The 12,829-nt window shown below is 42.1% G+C and overlaps 1 protein-coding gene across 1 annotated transcript; it reads left to right on the forward strand.

Annotated features, from left to right (window-relative positions):
• Window positions 1-675: 675 nt before the first annotated feature.
• Window positions 676-10,258, forward strand: LOC134183443 (syntaxin-7-like). Its single transcript, XM_062650977.1, has 11 exons — window positions 676-888; window positions 1,251-1,316; window positions 1,375-1,444; window positions 3,847-3,937; window positions 4,002-4,079; window positions 4,357-4,437; window positions 6,533-6,588; window positions 6,699-6,795; window positions 6,856-6,928; window positions 8,372-8,454; window positions 9,962-10,258. Exons 1-11 carry the CDS (start codon window positions 762-764, stop codon window positions 10,052-10,054), a joined length of 915 nt encoding a protein of 304 aa, XP_062506961.1. The 5' UTR covers window positions 676-761; the 3' UTR covers window positions 10,055-10,258.
• Window positions 10,259-12,829: the final 2,571 nt, after the last annotated feature.

Below are 12,829 nucleotides of genomic sequence, written 5' to 3' on the forward strand. Positions count from 1 at the left end.
GAATGACACGATGTAGACTTTCTTATCGAATGATCTTCCCGTGAATAACAAAATAAACGTTAATGCAGTTTTATGACAAAAAGTATATATATATATATATATATATATATATATATATATATATATATATATATATACCTTAGAGATAGAAACACATGTCGCGCCTCCTCTATCTTTTAGGTCTGGCTACAGCCCTGGCTAGTTGTATGACTCCATCGCATAACCGCTTTTTACCGCCACTCTTAGGTAAACCAGGTTACCTGTCACTTCTAAAAATAGACGCCGCGGCTGCAAAAAAAACGATAACTAATTTTTGTAGTGACCAGCGGGATGGTCATATCCGGGAACGTGCATAGAACCGGATGCAGCTCAACTACGTCATCGCAAGTTGAAGTATTAACGAGCTTCTTTCTACTAACTTTTACTAAGCTACAGACGTCACACCAGCTGCGACTTGACCATCAGCTGTTGCTGAGGACCCTGTGGGACTTTCTAATTAGTTCGGATGCCCTGCTCACACTCTGATCAGCTGGCGTCACAAGCCGGTGCTCCTGCATGTAACTGGCCTCGCCCGGCTCCAGCAAATTGCTAGCGTAGCGCAGGCCCGGTACTACTGTACTAGAACATACGGGACCATCAAGTATTATTTTGCGCGTACGATGAGGGACTCCAAGGCATTTCATGACGTCAGGGTAACTAACTTGTGTAATCTGTCAGTCTGTGCTGTCCCTGAAACGTTTTGAAGCGTGCCACCAAGAGAGATGTCACGACGTGGTGATTTCGACTCTTTGAATTACGGATCGACTGCGCGAGGCGCCCCTCAGAGGGACAAAGTTCATCTCGACGGATTTACATCGTCCGATGGCGAAGGATATCAATTGTCTGGCGGTCAGTTATATATTTTTCGACACGCTGTCGCGATATTGTCGTAGATATCTCGGTTTTAGGCGTGATTTCGCTTTGTCACGTGATTTACCACGTGCTAATTCCGTCAGCTCCGACGTCGCGGTTAGTAAGGGTTGTACAGTACTGCGCATGCTTTAGTTAAGTTAACACGTGGACAGTGAAATTTTTAAAAACCTTAGTATAAACGAAAGGCTTTGTCAGGACATGCCGGAAAGGATTACACAATAGTTGGGGGTGTCTACTTTCAATATGATAAATTGCGTCAGTTAAAATTAACTAATTATTTATACATTTATTGATATTAATAATAACATAATTTTATATAAAAATTGTTTTTTTATTAGAGGCTAACGATTTTGACTCTCAGTGTCAGGAGTTGAGTAATGCCATTCAATCAATTTCCAGAAACAGTCAGTGAAATTGAAATAGTCACGTGATCATGTTCTCGATTCTCGTTTCGTTTTCTAGCTTCACAGATGGAGCGATTAGTGAGACAACTTGGAACGCCAAGTGATGCACCGGGACTAAGGAGGAGACTGTAAGTGACATTGACGGAATTGGTTTGTCTCAATATTTTAGTGAATTTATCAATTGCAATAGAATATTATTGCAACATGATAATCTATTACGTTGCTTAGCAGTGTTCTCCCCAGAAAGGCAGAGTGGGATACTTCGTGAAGTGGGTGTTTACTAATGTCACGCCCACCACTATTGTTTTCTTTCAACAATGTTGATAGCAATGATAGGTTGGATAGTTCTCTGCGACGCTGACATGATTCATGTGCACTTAGCTGACATTTTATGTACTTGTATGAACACCGGGGAGTGAAAGCATGATACAGTAATTGTGTGTGTTTGTGTGTGTGTGTGTGTGTGTGTGTGTGTGTGTGTGTGTGTGTGTGTGTGTGTGGCTGCGTGTGTGTGTGTGTGTGTGTGTGTGTGTGGCTGCGTGTGTGTGTGGCTGCGTGTGTGTGTGTGTGTGTGTGTGTGTGTGTGTGTGGCTGTGTGTGTGTGTAAATTTTAGACATTCATTCTTATTTGATTTCACAAAATTTCTTGTAATTATTGACATCAATATTTAGTTCAATTTCTGTATCTGTTGCATCATATTTACAACTCTATTTAGTTGCTATCAAATATAACTGTTACAGTATACAAATTGTCGTTTATGCACTCACACAGCTGGTGATCATCGACTCTACACTTTTGCCTGATGCTTCTGTCAGTTGTCTAGACGTTTGGGTCGCTTTAGCCTCGCAAGCCAGGCTCTTATGCGCAGTCGCTGAGCTAAACGCACTTGAATCACACGAGGAGGAGGAGCTTTTACCAGAATTGCTCCAGCGAGAGAAGAGCCTGGTCGCTTTCAAGAACGTCATAGTGACGTGGGACTCCAGATCCAGTTTCATAGCTTGATAAAGCTAATTCTATTAGCTAAGCATGTAGGTAGGAAAGTTGAGAACACGCGACATTGCTTCACGCACTTTCTTGTTTTGCATGAAGTACGTAGTTGACATCATCGTTTGCTTCTAGTACGTATCTAGACAGCTCAGCCATGTAATATTCTGCAGTGTCACCACTCCTTTTCAGCATTCTGTTTCACCAACAGCACACCGCCGAATCTAGATCTGCAGCGCGGTAGTTTGAGAAATGAACTCATTGTACGCGGTTAGTGTGTATGTAGCAGTCAGAGTTCGTGCATTGAAACAAGTCGTACGTAGTACACGTGCAACTACGAGTCAACTCTACACTTCCTGAACATGGTAGGTCCACTGCACTGCTGTTTTCTTACACTTAGATGTTTCCAGTTTACCGTGAGGAGCCAATATCGTCCAAAAAAGCTGCTTGCTGAGTCGAAAGTACCGTCAGATAGACTGCATTAGCAATACACGCCAATCTGATCATGACGTGGAGAGGTCAACAAGCTCTAGGCCACTGTTTTCATGAACTGTTGAGTGAAAAAGGGCCGACAGTTCTCACGCCATTTCCCCCACAGACTTTAGATGTCATAGTAGACGTGCAAGAGTGGTGAACAGTTCTACGTCGGTTTCAATTCGCACAAACCTGCAGATGAGTTTAGTAAAAAGAAACGTTGCTGGAGAGTGTAGGTTCAGCGGACCAGTCTCATGTAGGCCATTCCTACGCTCATTATTCACCGCACTTTGTCCATCAACAGCTTCACTGGATTTTGTGTTCACGCGCTCTCCGGGGAGGGCTACCTCTCTGCTTCATGTATCAACGCAATTACATTAACGAGCTCTTTAGGAAATTGAATTAGCCTTATGCAAGTTATGAAACCAGATCCGTGGTCCACGTCACTATGACGTTCTTGAAAGCGACCAGGCTCTTCTCGCGCTGGAGCAATTCCGGTACAAGCTCCTCCTCCTCATGTGATTCACGTACGTTTAGCTCAGCGACTGCGCAGAAGAGCCTGGCTTGCGAGGCTAGGGTCGCTCATTGATTCCCTACCATCCATGCAATAACTATACGTCTTGACCAATCATTTAGGTATGTCCAATTAAAACAAAATTGTGGTCAGTCATGAACACCAGTTGGTCGGTCAATGACTAATGACCGACTGTTATATTCCACTCTGCTCTGTATTTATCACAAATTGACTGGATAGTGATGGATGCAACTTTCTTGTTGAACTCCTTGGACATCTTGGCTGTTGTCTTCATGTTGCATTCACTGACCACTGTGGCCGTATGCATTCGCGTTTCAGCGCGGTTGTCACCATATCATGTCCTTCAGTTTCTGTTCTGCCCAAATTCAAAGTGTTACAAACTCCCACATTATTCTGCCCAATTTCGAATTATTAAACTCTCACTGTCACATTGTTTATATACACTGTCTGTTACTAACTAACTGCATGTCATGCATGCAAATGAATGAGACGTCTAACATGTTACGTTATTGTCACTAAGTCTTTTTCTTTTCAAGGGTTGATTTAAGATCGAGTGTCAAAGAGGAGGTATCAGACACTGCTCAAACGTTGAAGAGATTAGAAGAAACAGCACGTGGACCCGGCCGTGTACTCACACTCTTTAACATTTTGGGCTGTAGGTATTTTAGTTAATATTGATGGCAATTGTTAGAGACACGAACGACTGCGTATTGAGAGGTTGAAAAGCGAATATTATGATACGACAAAACGGTATCGAAACCTTCTCAAGGTAGTGTGTGTGGGGGTGTATGTGTGTGTGTGTGTGTGTGTGTGTGTGTGTGTGTGTGTGTGTGTGTGTGTGTGTGTTTGTGCATGTGTGTGTGTGTGTGTGTGTGTGTGTGTGTGTGTGTGTGTGTGTGTGTGTGTGTTTGTGCATGTGTGTCTGTGTGTGTGCATGCATGCGTGTGTGTGTGTGTGCATGTGCACATGCATTTGTGTGTGTGTGAGTGTGTGTGCATGTGTGTGTGTGTGTGTGTGTGTGTGTGTAAGTTGAGAGTTTTATGTAGGAAATGATGGCGGCCGAGCGAAGTCCTGCTGCAGTACTCGCAGTAGAAGCACATGCACCGAGAATGAGCAAGAAAATAACAGTAAAGAACTTGTTTACTTGTTTATGTTTTGGTTGGTTGACTCATAGAGCTACGCGGCTTACAGTTTTGTTTACATCTTCAGAGTTCTCCCCATGATTTCAAAATAGCGTGGTGGAGAAGGTAATTGCAAGACACGCCCTTTTCTGTAATAGACGCTCGGATACCCAGTCTTTGCTATTATTATTATTGTTAATGGTTTCAAACTGCATATTAACCGTCAAAACTAAAACAATTAACAAAGTCTAGTAACAAGGCACAAGTTCGATAGACATTAATTCTACCGTTTCAAACCTTTCTCCAATCATCAACAGCTTGCTTAGAGTCAAAAGTTGATATAGCAGGTCCTTCCAAACGAATTCTCTTCAGTGAATCTAGTTTCACTCGTTTCATTACACAGTCAGCTGTGCCAGTGGTGTCCCCAAGATTTTTGTAAGGCACGGTAGAAATGTTCTAACCACGCCCACCCAAAACTTTGGTCCTGGCCATTCCAATTTTGGACACACACACACACACGCTCGCGCGCAAAGATTTGATGCAGGTTTGCTTACACTGACATGCCACAAACTGTTGTCTCAGAGTGCTCAGTCACAAAAGGAACAAAGTTGTTTATCTTTAAACAGAGTCTCTCTCTGTCATAGTTTACTATGCTAAACCACATGATAGCTATATTAGAGCCAGTGAAAAAGTTTCCAGATATTGTTTGTTACATCAGATGCTGACCTAATGAAAAGAGAAGCACATTACAGTGCTAAACCCTCGGCTGGTGTATTTAATCACATATCTCGTCACGTGATAATGTCATGCATACTGAGGTTTTAGCCCAACCCATTCGTCTCAGCTAAGGTTTCCAATGCATTCGTTTAGTTAGTGGCCGCTCAGCCACGCACACCGAAAATTCAAGCTGCTAGATTGCAGAGAACTACTATGCAGAAACACTGGAACAAGCAAAATGTTGCAAGTCAGATACAGCTACACGTACCGTATGGCACCTGGTTGTTGGTGGGAAAAACATACATGTGCAAATGTAGACTAGGCGTTGTTTCTATATGCTAACCCTTACGTAAAATGGACTAAACACCATTTACAGGACGGACGCCCGTTGGCCAAATTCTCATTAGCAGCTACCAAACAGAGGTGGAGCCTTATGATGACATCACGTTTGTCTATTGTTCGGATTATCTTCATTTGCATCTGCACTAATCAAGTAGAAATAAGGTCGTACGGTTGCATGTCGGATGACTACTATACCCTTAGCCCGGATATCCGGGCCTCCGGTAAATATTGGATGGGTGTGTGAAACCACTGTTGATCTTTTTGAGTGCTTGTATTACAATTAAGCCCATACCCAATGGCGGTTTTGCCCTAATTGGTCTTATATTGAAACCAAGCATCCCAGAAACTACTTGTTAGCCTCAAACACAACCTCCCACTTTTCAAAATACAAATGCAAGTCCATGTCTTTATTGCTAATCACTGCCTACTCGTGCAGCAAAGCATGGTGGGCCTGTACCAAGTGGAATGCAAGGCATGACGTAGCACCGTGCCTTTTGTATGCTGGGGACAACCCTGGCTGTGCTAAGAGCTCCTTGATCCGCTTGACTGGAACTGGTTTTCTCTGTCTTGTTACTCTTAGCTTTCTCTCTTTGAGACATGCTATGCTTCCTTTAACTTTCACCCAGAGAACAAAGCTATTGAATCTGCCACTTTCCTCTTCATCTCCGTGTTTGTGTACTCACGGGCATACTAACATGACATATGTGGAGAAATTCCAGACCTTTCTCTCGTAATTGACTTCAACAGTCGAAGAGGTAACTGGTAGATCTTCCCTCGTTTTCTTTACGCACGATTATATACTTAGTCACGTGACTGGGATTTCTCAGCGTGGCACTCTACCACATTTTAGGGAGAAACCTGCATCTTGTTGTTTGTAACAGTTAAATACACAAGCTTGTTTACACTACTATTATTTGTTGTGTTTGCCATATTTGTTTAGTTTACTGTTGTTTGTGCTAACAGTCATTTGAGTTCACTTACGTTTATTGATTTAGCAAGTACGTATTTTACATTTTCAACTGTGAAGCTTATTCTTTTGTAGACTACGTATGACGCATATGATGATAATCAGGGTCTACTGGAAGCAAATAGACAACGGTGTGTATCACTGATATGAATCGTAAAGTGTGTGTGTGTGTGTGTGTGTGTGTGTGTGTGTGCGCGCATGTGTGTGTGTGTGTTTCATTTTAGAATTTGTATTCTAATAGTGAAGTTGAAGTCGAGCAGTTGCTACGACAGGACGATGACATTGAGTTCCAGCAAGCATTAATAGAAGAACGAGAGGAAAATATCAAGAAAATTGAGGTGTCACACTGCTAACATTACATGTTGTGATGAAGAGTAAGATGTGTTCTGTATGTACAGACAGAGATCTTGGAAATTAATGAAATATTTAGAGATATTGGGACATTGGTTCACGAACAAGGAGAACAGATTGGTTTGTGTTTGAGTGTAGTATGTGTTGATGCATGCTTGTGTGTGTGTGTGTGTGTGTGTGTGTGTGTGTGTGTGTGTGTGTGTGTGTGTGTGTGTGTGTGTGTGTGTCTGTCTGTCTCTCTGTTTGTCTGTCTGTCTGTCTGTCTGCAGGGTTCTCCCCAGGATTTCAAAATAGCGTGGCGGAGACGGACAGTAGTTGCAAGGCACAGCCCTTCTGTGACAGACGCTCGGAAACCCAGACCTTATCCGGGTCATAGTGACCTTGTTTGTGCTTTCTTGGAGTTAGGCGTACTGTCGTTGGGAGCAGCAGAGTCAGACTGTGACATATTGTGGTCGGCTTGAGGCAGACTTCCTTGATCTGCTTGACTGGGACTGGTTTTCTCCGACTCATTACTTTTAGCTTCTGTATCTTCAGAATATGCTCTCTGTGACTTTCACCCCAATACAGGAAAGAACGAAGTTATTGAACCTGCCACTTCTTCATCTCTGTGTTTGTTTACGCACACTCACATTAATGCACACATCTGTATAGTCTCGAAATTCCAGACCTTTCTCGCATAAACAAAACGTCTGGACGTCCTAAATTGACTTCGAAAGTGGAAGAGGTATGTGGTTGACCACAAACTCGTTCTTCAGTGACTAGCCTTCTAATAACGACTTTTGCAGATGTTCCCTTGTTTTTCTGTACGTGCGATTGTACTTGGTCACGTGGCTGAGATTTCTCAGTGTGGCGCAGCGCCACTCTACCATGCTTTAGGGAGAACCCTGTGTCTGTCTGTCAACCTACTTCTTCAGCTCCAGTCTGTGTGTGTGTGTGTGTGTGTGTGTGTGTGTGTGTGTGTGTGTGTGTGTGTGTCTGTCTGTCTGTCTGTCTGTCTGTCTGTCTGACTGTCTGTGTATGTGCCTGTCTATCTGTTTGTCTGTCGATCTGTCTTTCTGTCTGTTTGTCTGTCTGTCTGTCAAGTCCATTAGTTAATGACTTTGTTGTTTGCAAGGACCGGTTTGTATTTAGAAATTCCTAGCATGTGTACAGTTAGAATCTGTATGAGAATAAATTATCTGTCGTTCGGTCTGTCTGCCTGCCTGCCTGTCTATTTGTCTGTCTGTCTGTCTGTCTGTCTGTCTGTCTGTCTGTCTATTTGTCTGTTTGTCTGTCAGTCAGTCAGTCTACTTCAGCTCCAGTCTGTGTGTGTGTGTGTGTGTGTGTGTGTGTGTGTGTGTGTGTGTGTTTGTCTGTGTGTGTCTGTGTTTGTCTGTGTGTGTGTGTGTGTGTGTGTGTGTGTGTGTGTGTGTGTGTGTGTGTGTGTGTGCAGTTCATTTTATCTGTGGATTAGTCAGCTGGTGTTCTAATCTGATTGTTTGTTAACTTTTGCTGCTGAGATGTACTTGTGTTCAGTTCGTCTTGTTGTGAACTAGTTGATTATGTAATCTTCTCCTATTGCAGATTTGATTGAAGCCAATATTACAACGACTAAAACTAGAGTCGAAGAAGGAAACCAACAACTGAAATCGGCTGCTAAACATCAGGTTTGGCATAAAATATAGATATGCAAATGATATGAGGTTAATATAGTATATTTTATTTAATTGTATTACAAAACATTTTATTTTATTATGATACAGTATATTTAATTGAGTAACAAATGAATGAAACTGTGAGGCAATGGTAGCCTCGTTCCGAGGCATTTGCTTCGCTCCTCTTTGCTGCACTCGCGCTTCATATGATTAGGCTGACGTCACAGCCTCACTCGCCGGAGCAAGGAGAACACCTGGCATCTTTCGAGCACGTCATCATGACGTGAGGCCCCTTTTGATTCAATTATATAATGTAATTAAAATATGCACGCTCTCATTCGCTAGAAACTTTGCCTCGTAATTGATGTGTACAATCTCCACAACAGCCTTGTGAGAAGCAGCATGCGAATTAATTAATCAACTCACGTGACTGCATGTTTACACGACATGCACCCATGGAGTGACGGACACAGCTTTGCCATGAGCTTGCCAAAAGTCACTTTTGCCACAGCAGCTGAGCAGGGTTAACAACGAAGGCATCTCTTTTTGTGCATTCAACACACATACTTGGAGGAAGCGTGGTACAGCGATGGGTGTAGATTTTGGAACTCTGTTGTTGTTTGTTTTGGGGAAAGAAGTCTTGTTTTGGGCTAGTGTAGGCATAAATTTGGTGAGATTGAACATGTTGTGCAACATGGATCTCGCAGCGGCCAAAATGTGCCACGGTAATCACGCATCATGATCATTGAAGGGTTAGGCCAGCAAAACTTTACTTTACGCCCGACTGTTGCAGTCTACTAACTCAAAATTACAGCAAACATGCGTGGTTAGGATCTTCTAGATTTCTACACCTCACTCTGTTGGCATTGTCGGCGGTCATTCCATTCTCCCATGCATGCGACGTTTTGTTGCTCTCACGTGATGTTATATATCTCATTAGGATCAGATTATATCTTTACATAATCGAATCAAAAAGGGCCCTTATGGCCCCCTTGGACGATCCCAGTTGTTCTCCTCACTCCGACGAGTGAGGCTGTGACGTCAACCTAGTCATGTGATGCACGAGTGCTGCACGGAGGAGCGAAGCGAACTCCTGGAGACAAGGCTAAGGCAATGGCCGCATGTTGTTGCTCTGATGGAGCAGCAAGATGGTTCAACTTTGTAGATGATGTGCAATGTCACAATCAAGTACGACAGAAAGAAAACTGTTGCTGAAACATTTATGTATCCAAGCAGCAACTAACACACTGAAAGATGTGTAAGTTGCATGTGGCTGTTTATCAAGCATTTGCGGTTGCAGCAGATGCGTCATCGTATGAATGCAGGAGACGTACGATTTGCTGCTGAATCGTAGTTATTGGTTATAATAGTAACGAGAATATGTGGCTTTCTACTGTTTAGTACACACACACACACACACACACACACACACACACACACACACACACACACACACCATGATACCACATCACACCACACGTTTCACTCCATATTATAACTGTGCATGTCCTGTTCATAGAAAAGTGCACGAACAAAGATGTGCATCCTTCTTATCATCATCATCATCATAGCTGCAATCGTAGCAACAATTGTTGCAGTCGAGGTGAAATAGTAGCACCACACACGAAATAAAAAGATTTCAATTAACCTCCACTGTACAGTTTCGATCACTATATCAATTTTGTATTGACTATACATTGGATTTGTATAGCAGTCTGTCATGTTATGTGTACGTTGAACACTTTGCATGTTATCAGCTGGTATGCTAGATTGCTTGGTGTTTGCACTTGTCTAAATGTATTACTGATTAAATGAATTCGTGCACTATTATATCAACTGTATGTAAGCATCTACAAGTAACAATTTGCATTTCAAATTTATTGAACAACTAGAAGTATCTACGATGGGATTACACAACTCGTGTTGTGGTGACCTTGATCTTGACCCCGAGTGCTTGTTTGAAGTCATCCAAGATATTGGCAACATCGCTGTTCTGATAATTTCATATTGGTATGTTAAGCCATTCAAGAGAAACTATGTAGACAGACAGACAGACAAATATACAGACAGACAGACAGACAGACAGACAGATAAATAAACAGATAGACAGACAGACAAATAGAGAGATTAGATAGACAGAAAGACTGACAGAAAGATAGACAGATAGACATATAGACAGACAGACAAATAGACAGACAGACAGACAGATAAATAAACAGATAGACAGACAGACAAATAGAGAGATTAGATAGACAGAAAGACTGACAGAAAGATAGACAGATAGACAGATAGACAGACAGACAAATAGACAGACAGACAAATAGACAGACAGAAAGACAATAGACACACACACACACACACACACACACACACACACACACACACACACACACACACACACACACACACACACAAATAGACACACACAGACAAATAGACAGACAGACACGTCTAAAAATATTACAACCTTTCTCTGCTGTTGTACGCGGGTTGTATACAATAATTTCTATTTTCATGATGTTGAGAGTGACAGTGAGGTAAAACATTGTTTTATTATTTAAGAATTTACTGATGCTTGGGTGTGTGAAGGATCGAGGAATCGTCAAACTCTAATATTATTTAAAGAGGGAGGAATGTACCCTTTGCAAATGACAGAATTGAACAACAAACACTGGTTTTGACACAATATTCAAACTCAGTGAGTCTAATATGATATATACATTTATGACGCCACTTCAGTTTATTGATAACAAAGTTCCTCATAATTTATGTCGCGCTGCGTTGTACTAACTACATGCAATCAGTTTGTCTAGAGTTACTTTATTGAAATTCCCGTATGCCAGTGTTGTGCAGGAACCAGTCAGAGTGGAATATAATGATTGGTCACCGACCAACTGGTGTTCATGACCTACCACAAATTCGCTTTGATGAGACATTTATCATTACTGTGTGTGTGTGTGTGTGTGTGTGTGTGTGTGTGTGTGTGTGTGTGTGTGTGTGTGTGTGTGTGTGTGTGTGTGTAGTTCGATCTAGTCATTAGGCATATGATCAATAACAAAGCAACAGAACAACAGCAAACAGGCCAAATTTGTTTTCATTTTGATAGCAAATAATTACAGTAGTGAATATGATGCAAGAAAATGAACTAAATGTTGATATCGATAATTAGAAAAAACTTTGTGAAATCAAATAAGAATGGATGCCCATGCAATCCTAATTAGACTCCTGACTAGTGTTCAATCCTCGCGAGTGTACTAGTGCCCAATATTAAATTTAAATTGTCAGGTCAACCTCTGTTGCTAGAGTACAATGTCCGACTAAAAAAATTGCCTTTAATGTATTCCGCTTTGACCTCATCAACTGTGACAGTGCAATTCCGATGCGTATGCTTTGACAAAAGAACCTGACGGCATGAGTACATTTCTATACTAAACTGATACCCAAAAAGGAGACCCAAATGAAAGCTATGCACTACCACTAACTGCAGCAACTCTAGTCATTTACAGCTTTTCTATTACGTCATGTCTTTCTTGGTCTGGACAAAACGCTGACGGTTGACAGCCGAGAGAGCATGCACCATTACATGCACTAGCTGTCAAGTAGTATATATAGAGTCACATCCCACTCTAGCCGGAAGAGAAGAAGTTGCTGGCTAGGCGAAACTACCAGAGACGACCATAACACGTCCCACGCTAACCGAAAAAGAAGGAAGAAGTTGTCTGGCTAGGAGAAACTACCGAAGACGTCGATGAAATATACTCAATAGAAAGGACGAGAATATAAAGCCTGGGCGCGTACATTGCACAAGACCCCCCTCCGCCGCATGACGTTTACGAAATCCCGCCATATGGCGTAATAAGTTAATTAATCTAACTAATATTGCTTTAATTAAAAATCTTTAGTAACTAGATAATGGCTCGAGTATTGTGTGAGTGTGGCCTTTGAGACGTGCTTGGGCAACAGACGATGGTCATTGCTGGGCGCCATGGTGTAAGGCCAGACATTTAACATCCGGGACACTAAACAGTTTTCGAAGGGCGAGATTTGTCTCGTAAGTTTAGAATCTCTTGTAATTTGTTTATAACTAATTTGACCTAGAATGACGTAATTGCTAAATACTGACGAAGCAATGGGCTAACCCCTCGGCTGTTATCCACCTTATATCTAATGAGTTTGCTGCGAATTAGCATGAAGAGCGTGAGAAGGGGGCTGGACAAATTGACAGCACGCAAATACTGTGAATACTAAAGCCGTTTGATGATGTCAATGTCTAGCTAGTGACTTTTCCAGCCAGACTGTGAGACGTTTTGAAGCTCGTCGACAGCGATGTCGGATTTCAAATATGCGCGGTTTGGCAATAGTCGATCCAGCTCTTCTGGGGATGGCG

This window comes from Corticium candelabrum, chromosome 8 (assembly GCF_963422355.1).
Source record: "Corticium candelabrum chromosome 8, ooCorCand1.1, whole genome shotgun sequence".
NCBI lineage: Eukaryota > Metazoa > Porifera > Homoscleromorpha > Homosclerophorida > Plakinidae > Corticium > Corticium candelabrum.

Coding starts and splice junctions, on each gene's coding strand:
- LOC134183443 (XM_062650977.1), top strand. CDS start 762: ATGTCACGACGTGGTGATTTCGACTCTTTGAATTACGGATCGACTGCG. Junction 1,317..1,374: donor TCAATCAATTTCCAGAAACA/GTCAGTGAAATT, acceptor TTCGTTTTCTAG/CTTCACAGATGGAGCGATTA. Junction 6,796..6,855: donor AAAATATCAAGAAAATTGAG/GTGTCACACTGC, acceptor CTGTATGTACAG/ACAGAGATCTTGGAAATTAA.